The following is a 26,166-nucleotide window of genomic DNA, read 5'->3' as shown; positions in this document are numbered from 1 at the left end:
GAGCAATCTTTTCAACACTTGCATCATATTAGACTGTGAAATGTACACTGACAGAGGTCATACAAACATAAACTGGAGCGACAGTGTACTATTTTCCACTATACAGTATATACTTTTTTCTGCACTGATGCCATTTTTACATTTCAAATTCTAATGAACGCACAATGAAGACGCAGCTACCAGTTTAGTTTGTGTTTATATTCACCAGTTAGCAAGGTTTTAATTACAGTGTATGCACGACCCCCACCCCTCCCGACCCGACCCTTATCCTTCACTATAACAGCCCCCACATAATTACTGCAATTAAACTAGGAGTTAAGAAGAAGAACACGCCTGTAAATTAGAAGCCACCTGCAGGGACATCCTGACAGATGGCAAGAAAGAAGACAGCTTCAGCTACTGAAGTGAATAATACTGTACTTTCTGGATATGGGGGGTCCATATACAAGAAGAGAAAAAAAAGAAATCCTTAAAATATTCTGGTTCTATAAAATAATCATTGGTGAGAATCAGCATCATCTTAATACAGCTACCTGACAGGATATTGGATTTGTGTGTCTAAAAACAAAAGGGACACAGATTTGAAACCCCAGTTGCAATCCCCATATACAAGCTGACCCCAGTAAATTTCAGGGATGGAAATAAGACTCCTATTGCATAGCAGTTTCACCAGTTCCAGGTTTTAATATGTGCTTGATTAGCCACAGTGCTTAGGTAACACGCTCAGGTGTGTCTGATTAAACAAACAATAAAACCAGGAATGGATCAAACTGCTATGCAATGGGGTTTTTATTTCCATCCCTGAATTTGCACAGCATGTTTCCACTTTTCCATGCTTTACTATGCAATGACCAAGCTTAGCCATGGATTTTACCATTCTGTGCCATTATAGTGATTTTTTTATCTGGGTGTTACAGTATAAAGGTGTCTGCTTACAGGTACCCACTGTTAGGGAGGTTTTACATGCTCATTGGGCAACTTAATAAGACGGAGAGATTGCATCAGGGGGTGGGGAGTGTTTCTTGCTAGTGGCGTGGTTGCTGCACTCTCCAGGGAAAGGGAAATGAAAAGAAAACAAATCAAGAATTATTCATGCAGATATCTGACTGCCTACTATAGAGCTGGTTCTAGTGAGTAATGGGCCTTGTCACTATTCAGGGGCCACCTGCAGCTATTCAGCATCTGCCAATTACAACAGGCATGCCTGTGAACCAGGACAATGGGGATTTCTAAAGGATAAGGGAAATACTATCCAGTGGCACTGTGAGATCACTAAGGTTTCACAACCCGCACCACAGAGTCTTTGCAAGCTTTTCATATATAGGCTAATATAATTATAAAAGGTAAAATACAAAAGTTGGAAAACTGTAAACATAAAGGTACTGATGTGACTTAAAGGTAGAAAAATTTATTTAAAAGCTTTTAAGTTCTACACAATAAATAACACGTAACAGTATGTGACAGGAATTCCAATGTTTTAACAATTGAAGTACAGTATTATTTACGATTGAAGCACAAGGAGGGTATTATAAATTCCACACATCATTTCAACCCTTAAGTGCCCGTTTTTCCATAGGTATTTATTAAAACCCAGAGGCGTGTACATTTCTGTGCAGGAGATAACAGAAACTAAATCTGGAAGACCAGTGCTTCATGCCAAAGACCATTCTCTATGATGATCGCAAAAGAGGTATTCCACTGTACAAGGCACTAACAAAAGAACCAACAGCCCCCTCCAATGGTCACAAAGTATTCCTGCAATGTTTTGAAAGAGTTCTCTTCACAAAAAATGTGAGATTTTGAAACACATCTTGGCTAAACCATACTAGTGGGACGATAGAAAATGTATTTATTATTATTATTATTATTATTATTATTATTATTATTATTATTATTATTAGAACATAAGAAAGTTTACAAACGAGAGGAGGCCCCATTCAGCCCATCTTGCTCGTTTGGTTGTTAGTAGCTTATTGATCCCAGAATCTCATCAAGCAGCTTCTTGAAGGATCCCAGGGTGTCAGCTTTACCAACATTACTGGGGAGTTGGTTCCAGACCCTCACAATTCTCTGTGTAAAAAAATGCCTCCTATTTTCTGTTCTGAATGCCCCTTTATCTAATCTCCATTTGTGACCCCTGGTCCTTGTTTCTTTTTTCAGGTCAAAGAAGTCCCCTGGGTTGACATTGTTTATACCTTTTAGGATTTTGAATGTTTGAATCAGATCGCCGCGTAGTCTTCTTTGTTCAAGACTGAATAGATTCAATTCTTTTAGCCTGTCTGCATACGACATGCCTTTTAAACCCAGGATAATTCTGGTTGCTCTTCTTTGCACTATTTCTACAGCAGCAATATCCTTTTTGTAACGGGGTGACCAGAACTGAACACAATATTCTAGGTGAGGTCTTACTAATGCATTGTAGAGTTTTAACATTACTTCCCTTGATTTAAATTCAACACTTCTCACAATATGTCCGAGCATCTTGTTAGCCTTTTTTTATAGCTTCCCCACATTGTCTAGATGAAGACATTTCTGAGTCAACATAAACGCCTAGGTCTTTTTCATAGTTCCCGTCTTCAATTTTACTATCTCCCATATGATATTTATAATGCACATTTTTATTGCCTGCATGCAATAATTTATACTTCTCTCTATTAAATTTCATTTGCCATGTGTCTGCCCAATTCTGAATGCTGTCTAGATCATTTTGAATGACCTTTGCTGCTTCAACAGTGTTTGCCACTCCTCCTATTTTTGTGTCGTCTGCAAATTTAACGAGTTTGCTTACTATACCAGAATCTAAATCATTAATGTAGATTAGGAATAGCAGAGGACCTAATACTGATCCCTGTGGTACACCACTGGTTACCTCACTCCATTTTGAAGTTTCTCCTCTAATCAGTACTTTCTGGTTTCTACCTGTTAACCACTCCCTAATCCATGTGCATGCATTTCCTTGAATCCCTACTGCGTTCAGTTTGAGAATTAATCTTTTATGCAGGACTTTGTCAAAAGCTTTCTGGAAATCTAAATAAACCATGTTGTATGCTTTGCAGTTATCCATTTTCAATGTTGCATCCTCAAAAAAGTCAAGTAGGTTAGTTAGACACGATCTCCCTTTCCTAAAACCATGCTGGCTGTCTCCCAGGATATTGTTACCATATAGGCAATTTTCCATTTTGGATCTTATTATAGTTTCCATAAGTTTACATATAATGGAAGTCAGGCTTATTGGTCTGTAGTTACCTGGTTCGGTTTTGTCTCCCCTTTTGTGGATCTGAATTACGTTTGCTATTTTCCAGTCTGTGTCAAGAGACTATTGCATGATCTTGGTTAGCTGTTTGTAAATAACTTCTTTCATTTCTTTGAGTACTATTGGGAGGATCTCATCTGGTCCAGGGGATTTGTTTATTTTAAGAGCTCCTAGTCCCTTTAACACTTCTGCCTCTGTTATGCTAAAGTTAATTAAAATTGGATAGGAACAGGTCGACATGTCGGGCATGTTGTCCGTGTCCTCTTTTGTAAAAACCTGTGAAAAGTAATAATCATTTAATATATTTGCTATTTTTTTTTCTTCATCTATGATTTTGCCATTTGTGTCTCTTAGACATTGAACCTCCTCTTTGAATGTTCTCTTGCTGTTATAATATTGGAAAAATATTTTGGAATTGGTTTTAGCCCCCTTAGCAATATTGATTTCTATCTCTCTCTTGGCCTTTCTAACTTCCTTTTTGACTTGTGTTTGCAGTTCCAAGTACTCTTTTTGTGTACTTTGTTTTTGGTCCCTTTTAAATGCTCTGTAAAGTGCCTTTTTTTGCTGAATATTTTTTTTAATTGATCTATTAAACCATTTTGGCCATTTTGTTTTAGATTTAGATTTGTCTACTTTTGGGATGTAATTGTTTTGTGCCTCAAGTACTACATTTTTAAAAAACAGCCATCCTTTTTCTGTGGATGTTTTCTCTATTTTACTCCAATCTACTTCTGTTAGTCTCCGTTTCATACCTTCATAGTTTGCTTTTCTAAAATTGTAAACCTTAGCTTTAGTCATTACTTTGAGGGTTTTAAAAAATATTTCAAATGAGACCATGTTGTGGTCTGGGTTTGCCAATGGCTCTCTGACCTCTGTTTTAGTTATTCTGTCTTAATTATTTGAAAAGACTAAATCAAGGCATGCCTCCCCTCTAGTCGGTGCCTTGACAAATTGCGTTAGTAAGCAGTCATTTGTCATTTCCACCATTTCAATTTCGTCCGCCGTGCCCCCCCATCGGGTTTTCCCATTTTATACGGGGGAAGTTGAAATCCCCCATTAGTATGGCTTCTCCTTTTCTACATGCATTTCGAATGTCATTGTACAACAGATTATTTTGCTCAGCGTCTGAATTTGGTGGTCTATAGCATGCTCCTATTATTATGCCCTTTGAATTTGTGTCCATTATTCTGACCCATATTGATTCTGCATTGTTTTCTTTGTCCTGATTTAACACCTGGGCTTCAAGACTATTTCTTATGTATAGCGCTACCCCTCCGCCTCTTCTGTCCTGCCTGTCTTTCCTATATAGTGTAATATTATATTCGTCTCCATCACTCTCAGACAACCAAGTTTCTGTAACACCTATCACATCGTAGTTACTTGTTAGTGCAGTAGCTTCAAGTTCTAACATTTTGTTTCTGAGACTTCTAGCATTAAGATAAATACATTTAATAGTGGTCTTACCTGAGTTGTTGCCCTTGTTTTGATGTGGTCTCCCTTCTGTATTTTTGTTTCCCCCCCCCCCCCCCCTTCCTTTCTAGTTTAAATGCTTCTGGACCTCCTACCTGTTTCCTCAATAAAGGGATATACAGATTACAGTTTTTTCCAGTGCTGTAGGCCACACGGTCTAATTGTAACTAAACTATTTGCATGAAATTCACCTAGAGCACAGGAAGTGATTAGGTACCATTACCAGGAAGCAAAATCATCACAAATTCTTAACACACATTTAATTTTTTTTATTTTTTTTTTTACTTCTATTTATACAAGTATGGTTCTGGATGCTTTGCAATAATTTAAAATGACCACCAGATGTCAGGATGTATCTAGATAAAGCATATAAACCCCCTTACTGTTAATGTATTTATTTTGTTTGAATTAAAAGCATTTACATTTATTTAACACAGTGGATTTCATAGTTTATTTCATGTTACAGTTTGGAGAATGGTTTATGATTTTTAAAAACATGCTCTTTTAGTGATCTTTTGAAAATAAAATATACACCTAGATCTTTCCTAAGATAATAAAACAGGTATACTTATTTAAAATAATATTCATCTTGCACAGCAAATTACATTTCCCCCTACAAGCTAGAGATTCATGCTACCCTGCTTAAAGGATTCAGGAAACACTCAGCTGTACTGTATCCACATACTGTCAAACCTCTGAGCAGAGGACATTTAAAATACGAACATAATGTGATCCATTGTTCTTGAAATCAGAGTAGTTAATTATACTAATGCACCAGTAGTAGAAGAATCTCATACCAGAGCAGTCCTTAAAAACGTGAAGTAAAGTAAAACCCTTTATGAAACCGACTAGATACCATTTTCCACTTCTGGTGGACTCTAGCGTGGCACTGATTTATTTAAATGTCGTCTCTCTGAAGATTCCAGTTACACCGAAAGCACATGTCCCAGAAATCATCCATCTCCCATTCATAAAGCACTGGCATACTTCTGTGCATTTACAAGCGTGCTAATAGATCAGTATGATGGCAATGAAATTGTTTAGCAGTAAGAGGAAATAGTAGCACGGGGCAGTTAAAATGATATTACTTGCACCACAATGCCACCATGGTAACATTTTCATATTCTGACATGCAAATATTATTAAACTGGTAGAGACAGATGCACACTGGTAATCTGTTGTAGTGCCATGGTACCACATAAGTAACAATGTGTTCCTGTATCGGTATTTGATTCAGGTTTACTGTGTTGCCATTGCTGGTAATGCTGCGGTCTGCAGCTGGTTCTGCTCAAGCGTCCTTTAAAGTAATTGAATCATTAAACCTTACTGTAAGCGTATGACTAATGGCAGACAAAGAAGCTGGAGTAACCCTGTCTTCATTGGATTGCATTACCATTTCATTAAAGCTATTTATGAGCTTTCCTTGTGGGTAGATACCAGACAACTTTCGTCTGGTTTCACAGGACCTGATTAGCACTAATCAAGGACTACCTTACCTACAGCATCATTGGGTAGTCCAAGATTAGTGCCAAGTAGCCATTTAGGTTTGTTCACGACTGTAGACTTTTATAAAGATAACTCCACTCAGAACTGCAGACCAATTTTGCAGTATAGGAAAGATAATGTCATGCATACATATTTTACATATTTCTGTAGTTATTTTGTGCTGAAAGATTTAAGAGCCAAGTCTAACTTGTAGCTATTAGATGATATACTTTCTATGAAACTGCAATGCCCTTGCAATATAAATTATGCTTTATACAGTACCCGGTGATTAAATACTGAACTATATACTCAAAGTTACATAGGAGTTAATGCCCTAATGATATGTGCAGTACATATACTGGATATACATTTGTGTTTATCATACAGTACAATTGAGAATATTATTGAGAACAATTTGTGAAACAAAGCCAGTAAACTTTCGCCCACCAGAGCCCTTCACTCAGGAAATCCTGTATTGTGTTTCAGAGCAAGCCTCTCATTTGCTGAAAATTTTTTTTTGCTGAAGCTGCCTCTGGAAGCCTCTGCAGCTACACAGCTTTCCATAACCTTTCCACAACTTTACATTACCGTCTGTACTTCTTTGCAAGTAATGGCAACTTACTCCATGACTAAAGGATATAAAAGAGTATATGTTTTATATGCAGAGGGGGATTTTTTTTTATTTCAGTGTTGTAGACATGCTATCCAAACTCAGGGATGTTGTCAGGCAAGTGGTTTGGTATTTCTGTGAAAATGTTGCCTTGTACACTGTAATCATAATGTTTAAACACCTCATTGAGACACATTCAAGTCATGAAGCAGTTACTGCAACACAACTGTAGTGGTCAGTAACAACATCATTTTTTGACTGGTGGTAGTCTTAAAATTGAGGGGGCCAAACTTGAGAAAATTGTGAGCATCAACATCTTATAAAATGACCAGATTTACAGGAAAGGCAAGTGATCTTTGTCCATTATTTATGTGATTTCCAGATTTAAATATATATATATATCCTGAGTTCTGACATAGAAGCAATGGTATTATAGCTTTCTAGATTTAAAACAAAAAACGACTATCCTTTAGCATAGAACAATATGCTTTACCAAAGGTCTGGGTTTTCAACACTCCTATAAGAAATCTAATAGGAATAGGTAATGTACTGATACATAAATACCTGGTGCATTTGTTTGAACTTCTCAAAGGCTTTCTGCATGCTCTCTTGGTCTGTGTTTTGTCCATCTTGAAAATTCACTGTGAAACACGTGCTCGCTTTCTTCATTGTTCCAAAATGACAATATCTGTGCTACTGAAATGAAATAGGCATGAAACTGTGTATTATTATTATTATTATTATTATTATTATTATTATTATTATTATTATTATTATTATTTCAGGGGTTATGAATAGCAATGCCCCCTATACACGTATAGAAAAGTCTAGTAAAGCATGGTACAGTCTTTGGTGCAAGCACGGTAAAGATAACAATGTTAAAGCATGCTTAATCCCTAACACACACTGGCTATGAAAAATGTGCTTGGCACTGTAGTTTTGAATTTACAGTGCTATGGTGTTTATCATGTACGCTACTTATTATTATACTCATTAACGATTAACTTTGCTGAGCTTCACTGCGGTACACAGTAGGAGTAAGCGTTTACATTAGGTAGTACAGTAGTTTAACGGGAAAACGTACATTTTGTGTCTTGGTTTACTTTGGGTAGTACGCTGTGAGTCAAATGCTATGAACCCTAACGTCCGCTATGAACCGCTACAAGGGCTGTAAACAGCATGCATTGGCAGCTTAATCTCAAGTTACCCCTCTAGATATATAACTGTGCACCTGCCGATCGTTGGCAACTTTAAAGTGTGTTCGAGTAAGCCAATAAAATAAACTTTTTTTTCTGCTTAATTATATTTACCCAAATGTAATTCTAACTGATACAATGTTGGAATTTACGTTTTTGCGCACTTCCTCCTACCTGTTGTGGTCTTCAGGACTAGTATCAACTTCTCTGGTTTGGGCGTTGCTGTTTCCTAGCAACAACGTACAGAAGCAGCGCTACACGTGTTGCTGTGCGTGGAACCTCTTGGACTAAACATAAAACCAGGCCGTATAAAATAGCTTTTAATTGTTTAAATATTAATTCAGTTGCAACTACTAGTGCCGTGTCCCAAAGTGCACACATGTGGGGATACATTAGGCAACTATAGCCTTATCCATCAAGCCACAATAATCTACTTCCGAATGGATTTGCTGATATCCTACTGCACACTTGAAATATACATGCCACCTGTTTGGATTGTGCAGAGAATGTTGTAAACATTTTAAAAGCCAAATAACCCGCCTTTCTGTCTGCTCGACTTGACGTATTTTGGTATTTGCGTCGGTGTATTTCATGCAGGTCAGTTTTTATCTCCACTTTGAGCTAGGCCTGCTTGCACCCAAGACACCGTCAATCCGGTTTTCGCCCACACACATTTGAAGTTTTTTAAATTGAGTCGTGTCAGTTTGTAGGCCATAAATGTATACGGGATGGGATTTGCAGCTTGGGATGTTTTTCAGTGTGTTGTTTTGTGCAGCGTGTTATATTGTATCAGTGAATCATAAACCTGCATTTGCCAGTTTGGCAGTGTTGAAAAGAATTAAACAAACCGCCGCGTCTAAAATAAGTTACTGGTTTTGAAAAGGAAATGGTCTCAATTTAATTCACTATGGAAACAAAAACAGGAAACATTGTGTAATGCACATTAAATAAATACAGCAAATTTGAGGGGTTTTATTATTATTATTATTATTATTATTATTATTATTATTATTGTGAGGAACACATCGAATACAAACCGACCGCTATTTCCCAAGCTAGAAGTTATTGACCTTGGCCCAATAACAGTCAATTTAATATCAATAACAACAAAACAATAGAATTATATTTTTTGCTGTAATTTAGCCGACACAGCAGAAATCACGACCTGACACGACCTGCATTGTGTTTGCTACTATGATTAATTGTTTAAAATTCCCTTAACAAAACGTCTGCTAAAGCTAACACTGCATATACGTACTATTAGATGCGTTTTGTTTCGCTTTTTAACAGTACATAAACATATTTTCCGTGTAGTTATATTGAGTCTGCATGTGTATGTGTTCCATACACGCAGACTCAGAAGTTTCCAGTTGTGAAATCAATGTGCCGAAACAGAAAAGGGGTGTGGAATTGTAGCTGTAGGCTGATAAGGGCTCCTTGTAACCTAGCAACAAGCAAGGCCTGCCATTACAGAGGGGAACTGCTCAGCTACAAACAATCTGCTCGAATGTTTCAACTTCACTTCCTTCGGAAAAAGGTAAGGCGTTGTTTGTTTTTGTAGATTAAAAATAATATTTACATATGGGCAATTCATGTTTTCTAGACGTGTTTATAAAGAACCTCAGGCAGGAACGCATTGAAGTTTGTTAAAATAGCCTCGTGATTTACAAATTAATCTTGAGCTCTGTGTTTATTTCAGAGGAGCGTACTAACTACCTGCATGTAAACAAAGCATTTTGGAAGACATATTGACAGAGTAGCATGCGTACGCTGAAACGTGTGAGCGGTCAGTGCTGTGACACTTGGTAGTGGCTAACGATGCAGTTTAGTATTGACCGTTGGTATTTTTATTGGATTCACGAATATAGCATTTTTCAAACAGTATTACATATATTTATGTTAAGATGGCTAGCACAGTAAACATTGTCCTGTAAATCCGAAGTAACAGCACTGATTTCGTGGTTCTAGGGGTGGGGGGACAGCTTTTGTTTTAATTACGCAAGACAGGCTACTAACCGATCATTTTAATCATCCAAAAATTCTAATTTAAATTCTGTTCCTAATAGGGTTCGTTCTCCCGGGAATGGCGGTGCAATACATTTTAATCTTGGCAGGACTTGCGTTTCAATTTCTCTGTCAAACTCCTACAATTCTGGTAAGGTGCTTCTCAGTATGTCTCCCACGTTCTTTGTAAGGGTATCTGTTGTGTACAGTAAGTCACAGCCCTCCCCCATATTTAAAACCCCGCCTTGGGATTTGTACAAAGTAGAAGTAGGGGGATTACCAGTCCAGACAATGAGGTTGACCACCTGTTATATTTTCTTAATGTTACACTAATATGCAATGTTATACACAAACTGACAATCAAGCAATTGCATGAGCCTTCATAAAACCTGCCATAACGTATATCATACCCTGTATTCTAGTCATATATTAAAGGCACATGATTAAATATTCGACATAGCGTGTTGTATGGTTAACACATAGTATTTAATCCTGAGAAGATTTTATTCTGTCTAAGAATTTTAAAAGTTTTGTAAGTAGCAGTGCAAACTGATTATATATATATATATATATATATATATATATATATATATATATATATATATATATATATATATATAATCTAATATATGTAGACACACAAAGGATTTTTAATACAAATCCAGTGCAGCAGAATAATCCCTTTGGAGGGCTTAAATCAATGGAGAAGCCACATGATGGTGGGGTTGGGATAGCAGCAAAGGTCAAGTACAGTAACTCAGCACAGGGATAACACCGTGTAACAATTTTTTTTTTTTTTTTTTTTTGTTCCTCGGTAGTAAGTGTTATTTCCTAATTGCCTATGCCTCAAAAGTATAGAAAATGGCTATTATTCCCCACAAACTTTGCTTTTGTGACCAGGACAGTGATATTTTGAAATTTACCTATTTTCCAGAACATTCCAGATAGATTCAGTGCTGAGTAAATTTGGAGTAACTTCTAGAACTTTTTAGAACTTTCCAGTAATATAAATAGTAGTATAAATACAGGGGCCTTAAGCCCATCAGTTCAGTTTAGTTCCAGCTGCCTAAGTGGATACATATCTGCATTTTTCTGAGATGGCATCAAGAGGCTGCAAGCATCCGGCAGACGCATTTTGCTATGTCTGCGGCCAATTTATCAAGACAAGAGCGAAAAAGTACTCTGTGGAAGCATCTGCTAAGATGTGTGAGGTCTACAAGGCATATTTCGGCATGCCTGTCGGGGATCAAGACAAACCCTGGGCACCTCATTTCACCTGCGAGCACTGCAAAAAGACTCTGGAAGGTAAGATGGACAATTGTTGCTCGGAATTTTATGTTATAAAATTTGTTAATTTTTAAAATTGTAAAAGTTTTTAATTTTAAAATGTTTTACAATTTTCAATGTTATTGAAAAAATATCATATATGAAAAATGTTGCGAGAATCTTTTACACATTAGTCATGGGTGAAATAAATGTATTTTTGTAGGATGGTACAGAGGGGAAAAGAGAGCCATGAAGTTTGCTATCCCAAGAATTTGACGGGATCCCACTGACCACTCAAGCAACTGCTACTTCTGCATGGTGGACCCTTCCAAACGTCGGACTGGCAAGAATGCACCTGCTATCACGTATCCGGAACTTCCTTCATCCATCGCCCCGGTGCCACACTGCCATGAGCTCCCCGTACCCACTCCTCCGGAGAGAGAGCAGTCGTCTTTAGAAGAGAGCAGCAAGTCAGAGAGCGAGGAAGACGTTGTAGATCCAGATGACAATTTCAGAGGTGGAGCTGAGGAGAGAAACCCATACTACCCCAACCAAAAAGACCTCAACGACTTGATTAGAGATCTTGGTCTCACCAAGTCCAATGCCAAGCTTTTGACGTCTAGGCTCAAGCAGTGGAACTTGTTGGATGAAAGTGTGCAAGTCGCAGATCAGAGGAAGCGTCACCAACCTTTTTCCAGCTTCTTCACCCGTCAAGATGGGCTCTGCTTCTGCCACAATGTGACCAGTCTGTTCGAGGCAATCGGAATCGCCTGTAACCAGAATGAGTGGCGCCTCTTAATTGACAGCACATCCAGGAGGCTCAAAGCCGTGCTGCTCCATAATGGTAACAAGTACCCGTCTCTTCCCCTGGCTCACTCGGTGCACCTCAAAGAGGATTACAACAGCTTCAAGACCTTGCTGGACGCCTTGAAGTATGATGAGTACGGCTGGGAGGTTATAGGAGACTTCAAAATGGTGGCATTCCTGATGGGTCTCCAAGGCGGTTTTTACCAAGTTTCCCTGCTATCTTTGCCTTTGGGACAGCAGGGACACCAAGGCGCACTACCACAGGCGGGACTGGCCACAGCGGACCGAGTTCTCTGTGGGGAGGAACAACGTCAAGTGGGAGCCACTGGTGGACCCCCGGAAGGTGCTGATGCCACCACTGCACATCAAATTGGACATTATGAAACAATTTGTCAGAGCTGTAGATAAGGAGTCGGCAGCCTTCAAGTACCTTCAAGACTTCTTCCCTAAGCTGTCTGAGGCAAAGGTCAAAGCCGGTGTCTTCGTCGGACCACAGATAAAGAAGATCCTGGAGTGCAATGAATTCCCCAAGAAGCTCACTAGTAAGGAGAAAGCAGCTTGGAACAGCTTTGTCGCAGTGGTTCGGGGCTTCCTGGGCAATCATAAGGCCGAAAACTATGTGGAGCTGGTTGAGACTCTGGTGAAGAACTACGGCACAATGGGCTGTAGGATGTCCCTCAAAGTCCATATCCTTGATGCTCATCTTGATAAATTCAAGGAGAACATGGGAGCGTACTCGGAGGAGCAAGGCGAGCGCTTCCACCAGGATATACTGGACTTTGAACGCCGCTACCAAGGACAGTATAACGAGAACATGATGGGAGACTACATTTGGGGGCTGATTTGTGAAAGTGATTTACAGTATAATCGTAAATCTTGAAAAACTACTCACTTCTAAATCTTTTGTAGTCATTTTTGTATTACTTTAGTATAAATACATGTTAATTTGGCTTCATATGTTGTTTTTTTCTGACTTTATGTGAACGAAAAGACACAAATTTGCCCGTTTTCTCATTGGAAATAGGTAAATTTCAAAATATCACTGTCCTGGTCACAAAAGCAAAGTTTGTGGGGAATTATAGCCATTTTCTATATTTTTGAGGCATAAGCAATTAGGAAATAACACTTCCTACCCAGGAACAAAAATTGTGTTACATAGGGCCACTGAAAATTGTGACTAGACAGTTGAAACAATAAAAACTTGTACTGCTGTATAGCTGCTGTTGCATACGACAGCTATGCAGTAAAAATTGAAATGCTGCCTACTGTACACAGAAAGACGTGGCAAATCCAATAGCAATGTCAAACACAAACGTTTGAAATGCCATGTTCTAGAACATTTTCAAAAACGTATCTATTTTCAGTAGATTTTTTTTTTTTTTTTTTTAAATACCATTATTTACAGCATGACTTTCCATACAATTTTTATTGCAGCCTGCCTCAAACTGTGACAGAGACATGAAAATAATTGATGCCGGTGGAAAATGTTGAGCGATTATCATAGATAAATTAACTAATTACATTTGAGTCTGGTAAGAGCCTTGAGTCTGTCTTTTTAAAGGGGTTTCTTGCCTCTGTCAGGTCTTGTGATACAAGAAATTGGCTGATGCAGTCTATAAATATTGAGCTTTCCAGTCTAATTAGTGCAAACTGCCTGCACAACAGAATACACATTACTGGCAGCATTTCCCTATCTGTAGCAGTTTGTAGCATTAGCACTTCTGCTTAGTTATTATCATTCTGCCAGCTGTCTTTTTAACCTGTTAGATTGCAGCATTGTTCTAAGTTTATTGTTGCAGGACATGCTTTTTTAATATAAAATCATACAGCAGTATACTGTTGCATTTAATACTGTATTCTGACCTATCTCTTTTTTAGTTTCTACCCAGAACTCTAAAGCTTGCTAGTTTGCTGTTTTACAGTCTTCCGACTCCTCCATCGTAAGTTGCAGTGAATGGGCAAATGCTTACACGTTGGTTGTTAGGAAAATTTACAAATGTTAAAATATATTTTACAGAGTTTTATTATAATTAAGCTTTTATTATTTAACTTGCCTCTAATATTAATAAAAGGTGAGTAAGCTATTGCTTCTGACTTGTCTGACTTATGGCATGGGTTTATCCAAAATGTATCTTGTTATAGCAGAGTAACAGGATTTGGAATGCCAATGATATTGAATGGAAGGGAGGTTCCACCAGTCTTTTGACGTTACTGTTCATTACCAGTAGAGGGCACTGTCTTACACTCTATTACGAGTTTTAGGTTTCATGTAATTGAGCAAGTAGAAATTGGTAAATTCCAGGGTAACATTATTTTCAACCTACCCTGCTTGGAAGGTAGTGCTTTTGTGGGTTGGCTTCTCTTAGTATTGTTGGTAACGCTACACGTGCTTGGGTTTGTTTTAGTGATCTAATTTCTTAATACTGCTGCCCTGAAATGAACAGTATAAACTTGTTTTTTATTTTATTTATTTATTTTTAGAAAAAAATACAGTTGGCATTGTAGATAATTAAAATATCCCTCTGCCTTTTTAAATGCATCAGCCTGTCATGTTTAACTTGACTTCAGTTTCTAAGAGAAGTGCATTACAACGCTGTATCATACCATCTTGGTAACCTGATGGAGAATTGTTTATGAATACCCTTAAGATATTGTTATATCTACTGTTTATTTTTTATTCTATGCATTTTAAAATACATTGTTACAATGAGATAATCATTGCAATTTAATCGAGTAGTGGAAAGCTGAATCCTATAGAAGGATGATATTTTGTTAATCTGCAACAGTTTCCTCATTGTGCTTCACTGTCTCTGTCTGTGAATATTGCTGTTTTTTTGTTGATAAGGTTATCTTTCAGATGATGGTCATTCATCATCTCCTATCTCTTTGTCAGTAGCAACTGGTATATTTTGGCATTTGAAATCCTGGCTCGACAGTTTCAGATTTTCTTACTTCGTTCAACATTGTGATTTGTGTTTTTTATTTAGTTTTTTTCGATTTTAACCCACACATCTCAAACTTGTTGATTTATCATTTTACTTGGATAAATGTGATTGATTTGCATTGCTGTTTTTGCCATACTTTTCAGGAAATGTGTTGCTATGCTGTTCTGATTTAGGGAAAAAAAGTCAGCCGTACCAATGCAGATTACTCAATTTATAGTAATTCAGGGGATATAAATGTCTGTGTCCTAATAATTAGGAAAAGAACAACTCTGAATAGCGTGAGGAGAGCTTAATGCATTGCCACACGCAAATAAAAGTATATAAAATAAAACTTCTAAGTACAAGTTTTACTACTTAAAAAATTACTACTTAAAATAGGGAGGGGAGGGGGGTTACACTATAATAAAAAACAGTATGATCCTTAGGCCTATATGAAAATAAGGTTGAGAACGGGGATATGTAAAAATACATACGAGGTTCCTGAGCAGCTTCATGCACTGGCAGTTCTATACGCGGAGTACCAGGCTGAGCATCCTAATGTGCCTGTACACATCTGCCAGTCCCTATACCATGCCTCTGCTCCGAGAAGCCAGTGACTGCTGGTCTGCAGCTGCGGTAGTAGTGCCAGGCGGAGAATCCGCTTAACACACACACGTTATAATGAAACGTGGATGTCGTGTAGTAGTATAAACATTCAAGCAAAAGTTTTTATTTACAGCGATACGGTACATTTCTGTTTGTTAACTATGTCCATTACTTATTGCACAATATGCCAATTGATGCTAACAATATTCCAGTTCTGTGCAGTGGAAGAAGAGGTGGAGCTCTGTTGTTCCTGGGACATGTTAAAAGAATTATAGAAAGAAAATAGGACTACTACTATTACTACTACTAATAATAATAATAGTAATAAAAATAATAATAATAAAATATAATAATAATAATAATATGATGCATTTATACAAACATTATTAGGCTATACGAGAGGTTTACATTTGCAGCGTCTTTTGCGTTCTTTCTTGTGTGTGGTTTGGTATGGCTTTGCTGGGTTTTTGCAGCTATTTTTATCGCGAGAAAGCGATTGACCCTGCCCTTAAAGTCGCGCTGACCAGAGGACGTTCCTTTGCTGTTTCATGGTGTATTTGCGTGACAACATCACACAGTCATGACTGTAGAGTCGATTTTCACGTGCATGTTAACCCATCCACTGCTAGTCAATTAAATTGGCATAAAAGCAGTTGAACAATCACAACGGTGATTATGTCTCAAAAATATAAATTCCATTTCCTTCCAAGTAAAATGAATTGGGAATTGGAATTGAAAAACAGGAACTGACCCCAACCCTGGTAACTTGAGTCAGTATAAACTTTGCCATTTTTTCAGTGGATACACTCCTCTTGTAGCATTCAAACAGCTTGCTGGGTAACCTGATTACCAGGTTCTTGTTAGCAATTTGTGAGTCAAGGTACCTTAACACTTTGAAACGTGTTGTCAGTTAATGTACATTTTTCAAGCATTGTCTGTGCTACTAACTACTGTACAGTGTAGCCTATTTTTTTAAATGACATTTCGTAGCTCTGCTTCTAATGATCTATATTGCCAGCTGATTTGTACTTACATGACCTGTTAGATGTTGATTTTTCATAGCCTCACAGTACCCTGTTTAGCCTAAAGGTTCTAAACAGCAGCCCAGAACAGCATTCCGCTTTGTTTTCCTATAATGAACCTGCAAGTGGTTTTAGTGAAGCACAGCTGTTATTTAAGTCTCCCTTTGTATTTGTTGCAGTCGCTGGAGATAGAAAACCGTTTTCTTGCTGTTTTTGGTTGGTTCATTTTACACACAAGTACCGGTGTATTTATGAAATGCTCAGTCTCTCAGCCCACACCGTGTTCCTGTATTTCAGGGTGCCACTCTGTTTCGTGGTGACTGCTGCATGGATGAACTGGATGTGAATGGAACCTGTCCAGTTAACACTCCGTGCAGACCAGGTAGATAAAAGAATAGAAACCCTTGAAACACTATGAATATAGCAACAGCATAACCTTGGGTGAAGAAAAGCACACACGGGTTCAAATAGCATTTTAAGTGTTTGCATAACGCTTTGTTGTCAACGATGTTTAGGATGCAATTGCTAGAGGCTGTTTTGTGGATATTTATTTCTTCTAGTATTAAGATGTATTTTTATATCTTGGATGAGATGCGAGTAGGGGAATTTTCACCGCACAAAGACTTCTGACACAAAGGCTACTGGTAATAATGCTCTTGATCAAGCTTGGTGCTGATTTCAATGTGGTACAGTACGCACCAGCTGGGAACTTTTTAATGTTGCTATTGCAGGGGAGTGTTTGGGGGTTATGTCCTCTTTGTCAGAAAGCTCAATAATAATAATAATAATATAATAATAATAATAATAATAATAATAATAATAGCTTTCAGACACGTTTCAATTGAAACAGGTTGACTCGGGTTGAAACTGCCTTTTTCAAAGCAGTTTGGTTTGCTGGGAATGAGGACTGAGAGAATACAAAAGTGCGACCTGTCCTGTAGGTTAACTCTTTCAATTGGGCGTATAATAGTCATGAAAGTTAACAAACTGCATGTATACAAGGCAAACCGTCTAAAGATTACATTCCATTTAATTTCCACAACAATGATAACCAATTAATGTCACATTCTCAACGTTTAGAAGCTTCAGTTGGAAGTTTTAAGTACAGTATCTCCACAAGACCCATCGGATAACAAGTTGCAAATATCATTTAACTTTTCATTTAAATTAACTTTTTTTTAATCTTTTGAGCATTATGTATACTTTAGTGTTTGTTTTAAAGAAGGCTGAACGATTGTTTAATTTGTAATTGTTTCCGTACATTCTTGCTTCATAACTTTTTATAAGCTTGATTCACCAGGGGCTCGTTTTTAGGGATACACTCCTAATTATTATTATTTTTGTTTCTTCTCAGGTTGTTATCGGCATCAGTTTGAGAATGGCACCACCTGCCTCCAGTGCAAGTCTTTAATACTGCCGTATAATGTGACCGAATGCAGCAACTGTAAGTAACCTTTCCTTTGTGTGACACACAAACTCCTATCTGCAACTCAATACATTATCACTTTTGGTCTTGCACTTCTAGGTTGGATTTTTGGAAATATTTTTATTTACTTAAACTTTAAAATTGGATACTAAAATGGGATACTTTTCTTGACATTATTGCTGTTGTCTTGTGCTCAATTTTCTGGTTCTTTTTTACATTTTATTTATTTTTTACATTAATTCAGAATATGCAAATATTTCACAACAGTAAAGATAATCACCTGAATCCTGATACCTTTTGGGTTATGTCACAAAGGTCTGATTGCAGCTAGAACATTGGAGTGAGTTTTGAATTACAAACAGAAGTCTGTTTCAATGACATGGTCCTTGGATTTACTTATCGAAGGTAGTCAGCAGCAAAATAATTAGATCAAAGTTAATTAAACTGGGGGAACTCTGAATTAAAATGACAGAAATTGATTACTTTATAACAGTCCTAGAAAGAACCTTTTCTGAGAGATTGATATATTATCTGTCTTGATATTTTAAAAGTGTTAATACATGTTATCCTATTCCCCCCCCCCCCCCCCCCCCCCCCCCCCCGACAGTGAACTCCAATGAAACCTATTTGTGGACAAATACAAGCACTGCAGCACCACCACAGCCCACAATTGGTAAGATAGCACAGTTGCATTCATATTTACTAGCCCCTTTGATATTAATGTTGTTTGTGAAGTGTGTGTTTAAGTTCTAAGTCTCAGGGTATGCACGCTGTATGCAAGCTTTCCTTTGTCAATTCTGTATCTCATTTGATTAATTCTAGATTAATGTATAAATCTTAACGAGAATATTGTATTTACTTGCCGTTAGGACAATTACATCATGGCTAACTTACAAATCCAATAAATAATCACCTTAAACTTCTTTTTTTTTTGTGGCAGGTGGACCAGCAGTAGCAGCCTCTCTTCTCTTAGGAACGCTGTTTATAAGTTTGTTTCTAATCCTATCGGTGGCTTCCTTTTTCTACCTCAAACGATCCAGCAAACTTCCAGATGTTTTCTACAGACGAAACAAAGGTACAGCTCTTATTCTGCACAATATAATCCAGAGGCTCAGTGTGTGCTGGGCAGATTCTTCACCCTATTGGATTTCATTTTAATACAGGGGGGTTATATCAGGAAGCTAATATAGACTGTACAAAATGCATTCTTATATTTAGCTCTCAAGTACAGAATTCACATTGACATTACAGATTGACCTGATATTGCTCTCTGTATTTTTGTAACAAAGTGTTTTTTTAAATACTCCAAGGTACACATTTAATATAAAAAATAAACAGTAAGCGACAGGCAGTGTTTATCGCTGTAATTGCATCTCGGGGATCTGATAGGGATTCATTTTTATTTGTCTGTCAGATTGCTTTGTGGGTTTAAACAGCTTTCTAATACACTGCCTGACCTTCATTATTCTCTGTATTTACTCTGGTATATACTGTAATGTCAATGGCAGCTCTTTCTAATGCTGAAACCAATCTACATTGTTAACAATAAAAAAAACCCACATACTGTACATTTAGGAAGGTGTCTCTGCTTGTTCATAACTTTTTGAAAATCATTTGATATGTTGACATTATATAAAAAATGAAAACTTGCCCTAGTTTTCATGTTACGGGAGGATTTTGCTCAGTCGTGTTTATCTGTGTGTTTAACAGTTTCTTATCTTACAGTTGTTTTTATTGATGTGTTACTAAAGTTATACCTTAATGAGGCGCTTCATTTTTTTCTTTTTTTGTTTTAGCATCTATATTGCAACCCAGTGAAACAGTAAGTTGTATTTATTTTTTTCAAACATCTGTATTTGTGTATATAAATCTAGTTTTATAAAAAAAAACAATGTCTTTCCCATCAATTTTGAGTTGTCACACTTTCATTTTAACTACTCATCGAATTGAGTTGAACTTTGATATGGGCATTCCCTAGAAGTAATTTTCTTCATGGTCTGCTGCTTTTCTAGTTAACGTATTAGTTTGTCTAATAAAAACAGTGTGTTAAAAATTGCTCACCCAAATTTAATAAAACTTTGCAATTTGTACAATAATTTATTCCACATACTGTGAATGTAGGTTAATGTGTGTGATTTTGAGAATCTGACAAACCTCACATTGTTTCAGGCAGTGATGGTTCCTACCCCAACATCATCAGGTATGATTTCTGTATTAATTACAGTAATAAAATCTGCTTTTTGTAAAAACATTATTCTATCCAGCTCTACAATTAATACAGAAGAGCTACAAATCTTTCTTTTTATTTTTTTTTGCAAATTATAGGTCATAATAATCATTAACAGATGTTGTTAGACTTGGAGATGCTTAGATTTCCAAGAGTAAAAATAGCATTTCACCTTTAACAAAACCAACACTAATCATGTTTATTATCAGCACCTTTGTCAATGATGTTATTAGAAAAAAATGTTTCCTTCTGCACAGGAACAGAGTCTTTATTGTCCCAAAGTTTTTGCAAGCAGACCTTTTACCTCTGCAGTAGCCAAACTGAAAGCGCCAAGAAAGATAATATACATGTGACCAGCATCCATGTGAGGCCCGTGATTCATTTGTAATGGTGCTCGGAGGATAACCAGTCCTTGTTTCTTTCTTGGTACCATTCCAAGGAAATGTCAACCTGACTGTTCAGGTTGTCCTTCTGCAGGTTTTTGCAGTGTAATGTAATATGGTCATTGGTGATTGTTTGTAATTTTCGGTAGTTGCTGAAAACAATCCTAAACCTTCGGAAAGGCACCAAACCAGATTTCATTTATTTTATTTTATGTTTCATCAACAGAATGCATTTTTGAAAATATAAAATACATTTTAAATTCAGCAGTTGTACTAATGAGCACTTACAAACTAACAGTGTGTTACATCTAAAATCACTATATGCGTCATCTGTAAAACTGTTTGAGCATATTGTAGATTTGTACAAAGAAAAAGAAAAAAGGTTTTGCGTTATCGTCATCAGAAAAAAACCAAGAGAGCATTGCAATAATACTCATAAACCACTTCAAATTTGTTAAATTGCATTGTTTTTAAATGTTAAAGGAGTTTAAAAAATGCCAAAAGTAGCTATGAATTCTGCAGGCCTGTCTAATATCCATCAACCTGTTTCCATTCATATTCCCCCTGATCTTCATGATAAGGCATTTTAATGTATGCAGGTGGTATTTTATAGTTGCTAACTACAATGCCATTGACACAGATAACAATATAGTGCTTGTGAGCTAGTAGAAAAATATGCAGAAAGACTAATATTGAACTGCCAAAATAAAGATTAAAACTGTTTCAGGGCAACAGGGAGCCTCAGGACTGAGTTTCACACCACGTACTATACAGTACAATATATTCTAGTTTAATAAAAATGCATGTCAGTTTTTCAGGTGGTATTACTATGACTAAGTGCAGAAATACAGTACTAAAAGAAACTTAAATTTGTAATTTAATTTACTAAGTTTCTTTTAGTCTTTCTACACTTTGCACTATTGCTTTAAATGTGGATGGTAGGACCCAATTCCGCTTTTGTTAATACATTTAATATCAGTCATATGGTTAGGTATAGAAACATGGAAAGCTGTTAAAGAATTTGATACTGGCATCGAGAGTGATTTCAACCCCACCCCTCAAAACATAAACAAAAGCAATATAGACATGTAAGCAAGCAGAGAAAACTCATGCAAAACTAGACTTGTGCAACGTTTAGAATCAAAACAGTGGTACGTGCATTTCATAGCACTTATTCTTTCTTGGATATCTTGTGTACCTATTTATTTTTAAATGGTAAGCCATGTTTGTACAGTGCAAATTCATCAGATACAGAACTGTTCTTTAACACATATTGTAAGGCAGGTGTCATTTTAGTATTTGAAAATGGAAACTTTAATGCCTCCTTTTCTTTTTTTTTTTCTTTTAGTACGGAAGCCAAGATATGTAAGAAGGGAAAGACCTTCAGTCATATCTACTTCAGCTACAATATCATCAACCGCAACCACAAGAGTGAGCAATGTGTAGATGTTTCAGCTGTGAAAACACGTGACTTAAACAAAAAAGGATGCAGATGCACAAAGGATTGGTTTTCTTCAGTGCATGAAGATAAAGGTTTGGAAAAAGAAAGCCCATAATAGTTATTCCATCCACTTTGTGCAAAAATACTATGGGCACCTAAGCAGCAAATGGGGAAGAGATGTTAACATGTAACAATATTTAATTGTGATTTGCAGTTGACTTACTTCTTACTTCCCCATTTATATTTGGCAGTGTGGATCAGGTACAAGAGGGAAATGTATATAGCTTTTGTGTACTTTTGTTTGATTATTTTCATGTCTTTAATAATGCACTCCTAGGTTTATTGAGCTGTGAGAAAATGCACTATTCATCTACTTCTGTTTTCCTGACCTAAAGCTCTTTTACCTTTTTTTTAAATGATTATTCATCTACATACTGTAACAGGTAGAAGCTTTTGAGAGGAAAAGAGGAGGAGGGGTCTTTAGAAGTCCAAAGAATTCTATTTTTATTGCCAGGAACTAAATGGACTACCAAGAAAATTTTGAAATTGGATACGCTGTCATAGATGGCTTAGTTGCTCAGGCAAATTAATTTTGTTTAGGGGGTTCATAGTAATTGATCTAAAAATCATATTTGTTTAAATCCTGCAGTTGCCTGGCTATGAAATCCATGTTGGTCTGTACCACACAGTCAGTGTTTTGTTAAACGTCCAGGACTGTAACCTTCATAAAGGACGCAATCTAGAAACTGGTTATACGTCAGTCACTACAGGTTTACATGAGCACTTAAAAAGAAAGTTGCAACTAATATTGGTCTAGAGTAGACTGATATTAATTCAACATTTCTACGCAGTGAAGTGATGAAAATAAGATTAAACCCTAGTCTTCATATAAGAAATGGCAATCACATGAAGATGTATAAGGTTCTAAGAATGTTCACCTATGTGACTTGCGCTTAGAGTAAGTAGCGGGGTTCCGAAAAATGTAGCGTAGTGCTATTGTAATATTTTATTTCTTTGTCGTACACAATGTGACATGTCAATCCAATTGGCTGCCTGTTTGTTAGGAAATCTAAAATGATGTATTGCCAAATGTTTATTTGAAGTACAGATAATTTGAAAATCTTTGTTGCAGTGTGTTAAAGTGGTTTGCACTTTCTATACCTGTGCTTCATCATATATATATATATATATATATATATATATATATATATATATATATATATATATATATATATATATATATATATATATATATAATTTTAAATACAGTTTGCAAAAAGTGTGCCAATATTTCTGTCTTAATGTTTTTGCTTTTGTATAGCACATGGAATATAAAAGCCCTAATTTATAATTGGACATAAAGATTTATGAAATATTCTAAATGGACAACTAACGGCCTAACAAGAAAATACTTTTGCTAGATCACAATGAAGTCTGATTTTGATCCAAATGTTAATTGTAATAACCATCTACATCTATGGCCAAAATTCTGCAAAATTATATTGCAAGTCTACCGGAAGCCATAATAGTAGTACAATATTTCATGTTAGATTTTTGAAATGTCACATTTTTCCATTTTTATCAGTTTCTTAAGTATTTGGAAAACTACAAAACGGTATTTAATTCAGTATGTTAATGTAACATTATTCAGCAAGTTTCATTTTACTTTTGTGTGAAGCATAATGAATCAATTCTGTAGGGTGATGCAAAACTTTTGGCCATAGCTGTATATTATATACATACATACATATATACATACATATATATATATATATATATATATATATATATATATATATATATATATATATATATATATATATATATATATATATATACATTTTTTTTTTTTTTACCCAAAAGCATCATTGTAATGATCGCTTATTAATATTACTAAATACAATAAAAAATACAGTGGAGCGAGGTTCAAATCAGGTTTATTTATCTTGGGCCAGTGCTTTTAAGATCTGCTGCCCAATGTATCAGTCCAGTATGATGTTTGAGATCTAAATTTAAAATAAATATACTCTCTATACAGAACAGCATACTGTTTTGTTAATAAACTACGTATCTGCTGTTTAAATTATCTGTGCTGTACATCTTTGTACATATGATCAATGTAAGTGTCTTGGATATAATCTCTTTCGAAAACTCTATTTGGAGACAATATCCTCCTTTCGGAAACGCCATTGGCAGTTAGTGGTTTTGTTGGTTAATCAAATTTTAAACAAATATATGCAGAGGCATTTCCTTAACCAAAACCCAAAGCACAAATATTTTCCTGGTGGTATTGAATTCAGTGGGCTGCTGTTAGGTATATCTCATTTAATCTGAACTTGTCATGTGACCAAAGTGCTGTATTACCAGTAGCAAATTACATTTGCCCTTTTGACATTTATACATAAACAATATTTACAGCACTATTTTTGTGTAATACAAGAGAGGAAGAAAAATTCCAATGCTGTCCTTAGCAAGATATTCCTTGTTAAGCTGGGAGGTGGTGAGAACTGATACTGACATTAGATACTTTCTATGCTTGGTATAAGACAGCATAATTACTATTTATACTACAGCTGTTATACAGCAACTATACGACTTGTAATTGTGTACATAAATGTCTTTTTTTTTTATACGAAACATGCTGCATTTATTGTTTTATTTTGTACCAAGTATTGCCAAATGTAGTTTTTGTATGTGTCTGTTAATAAAATGTACGCCTTTATGGATAATTATGCTTTCAAAATAAAAGCATCTTCCACCAATATTTTCTTACTGTGTTCTCAATTTGTATCTTTGTTTTGTGTGGGGTTTTTTTTAAACTCATTTTAAGGTATTTATTTTACATGCAGCATAAAAACAATGAAATGCATACATAAACCACCGAACATAATTCCTCATAAATCATTATGAAATGTACAGGATAAATTATCTGGGGATATGAAGCCACTTGGAAAGTAATATAGTCTGAAGGAAAGCTTAGGGTTTATTATGAAAAACCTGTCTGTTTTTATTTTTTATGAATCAATTTGTACAATTCCGTCATATTTTAGGTTGAACTTGTCATAGACGGCACATTTTATATCTTGTAAAACACGTTTATATTAATGTGGTTGGCTGAATCTGTTGTGAAACAGGTTTTGCCTGTATTGGACACATTTTCCAGTAACTGAAAAAAAAAGGGGGGGGGGGGGACTCCACAAAGGAAAGCAGGGCCCCCTCCATCCCATAAAGGTCCTGAAAGTAGGAGAGCTTCTACCTACAGCCACACCACCTTGACAACGTCTGCTGTATTGTATTGTATTGTATTGTATTGTATTTAATTTTTTGTGTTGCTTTTTGTAGGGAACTAGACAGCGTCCCTGTACCAAACAAAATATTCATTTGTATTGCAGATGACCAGTTTGAATTTTAATGATTGATTGTAAAGACATTGCATCATACGTGCAACATGTTAACAAGGTTAAATCACAGTTAAATAAGCAGTATCAGAAGGTTTGTATTCAATATTGCCTAGAATTTCACTTTTAAGCCTGCTGCATCATTGATACTGTGAATTCTCTATTTTAATAGCAGCTAGTAAGGTTAGCTATTCCTGTAAAAGAATGCAATTATTTGTTTTGTTTTAATTTTTTATGATCGATTTAAACAAAGGTTTAGTGAGTGAATACCAGGAATCAATTTGCCATGCAAATTTAAATTCACATTTACGGTTAGTTAAATTGTTAGTAATTTGCATTTTTCATTGGTATATTTTGCACGACATTATGGCTTTTAGCTGGAGTTAGGTCTGTTGGTACACATTTTCTATAATGTTTGGAGGAAATATTTACCTCCTGTATCATTCGCTTTCCCACAGTTTGGAGTGAAATTCAAAGTGGAAAGATACTTTCTGTCCAGCTAAGAAAGCATGGAGCATTATAATTGTTTTCAGACCAACATGGACCTAGGCTGCTCTATTGTTGTAACGTTGGAGGAAATGTGTGAATGAGGAAAGGTTTAACTGCACAAGGGAGCTGTGTAAATGTTACTGAAATGCAAGAACATGT

General features: G+C 36.2%; 2 protein-coding genes across 4 annotated transcripts in view; one reads left to right on the top strand and one right to left on the bottom strand.

Moving 5' to 3' along the window:
- Positions 1-7,508, bottom strand: part of LOC117431983 (protein polyglycylase TTLL10-like) — a 90,476-nt gene extending 82,968 nt beyond the window's left edge. For all 3 annotated transcript variants that reach the window (XM_059002304.1, XM_059002305.1, XM_059002306.1), the window contains exon 1: positions 7,383-7,508. In XM_059002304.1, the coding sequence (XP_058858287.1) occupies positions 7,383-7,487 (105 nt within the window). In that variant the 5' untranslated portion in view covers positions 7,488-7,508. The remainder of the gene's footprint in view (positions 1-7,382) is intronic.
- A 1,951-nt stretch (positions 7,509-9,459) lies between these two features.
- On the top strand, positions 9,460-23,305 carry LOC117432188 (uncharacterized protein C1orf159-like). Its single transcript, XM_034053731.3, has 9 exons — positions 9,460-9,551; positions 10,081-10,169; positions 16,941-17,025; positions 17,998-18,087; positions 18,677-18,742; positions 19,010-19,144; positions 19,866-19,891; positions 20,239-20,269; positions 22,028-23,305. The coding sequence occupies exons 2-9, from the start codon at positions 10,098-10,100 to the stop codon at positions 22,123-22,125; spliced, it is 603 nt and encodes a 200-aa protein (XP_033909622.1). The 5' UTR covers positions 9,460-9,551; positions 10,081-10,097; the 3' UTR covers positions 22,126-23,305.
- Positions 23,306-26,166: the final 2,861 nt, after the last annotated feature.

Source organism: Acipenser ruthenus, chromosome 27 (assembly GCF_902713425.1).
Source record: "Acipenser ruthenus chromosome 27, fAciRut3.2 maternal haplotype, whole genome shotgun sequence".
Classification (NCBI taxonomy): Eukaryota; Metazoa; Chordata; class Actinopteri; order Acipenseriformes; family Acipenseridae; genus Acipenser; species Acipenser ruthenus.
The sequence above is the reverse complement of the archived record's forward strand: the minus strand, read 5'-3'. Positions and strand labels throughout refer to the sequence as shown.

Excerpts from the sequence above, each read along its gene's own strand:
- LOC117432188 (XM_034053731.3), top strand. The coding sequence starts at position 10,098 with ATGGCGGTGCAATACATTTTAATCTTGGCAGGACTTGCGTTTCAATTT. Across the intron at positions 17,026-17,997 it reads TAACACTCCGTGCAGACCAG|GTTGTTATCGGCATCAGTTT; the intron begins GTAGATAAAAGA and ends GTTTCTTCTCAG. Across the intron at positions 18,088-18,676 it reads TGTGACCGAATGCAGCAACT|TGAACTCCAATGAAACCTAT; the intron begins GTAAGTAACCTT and ends CCCCCCCGACAG.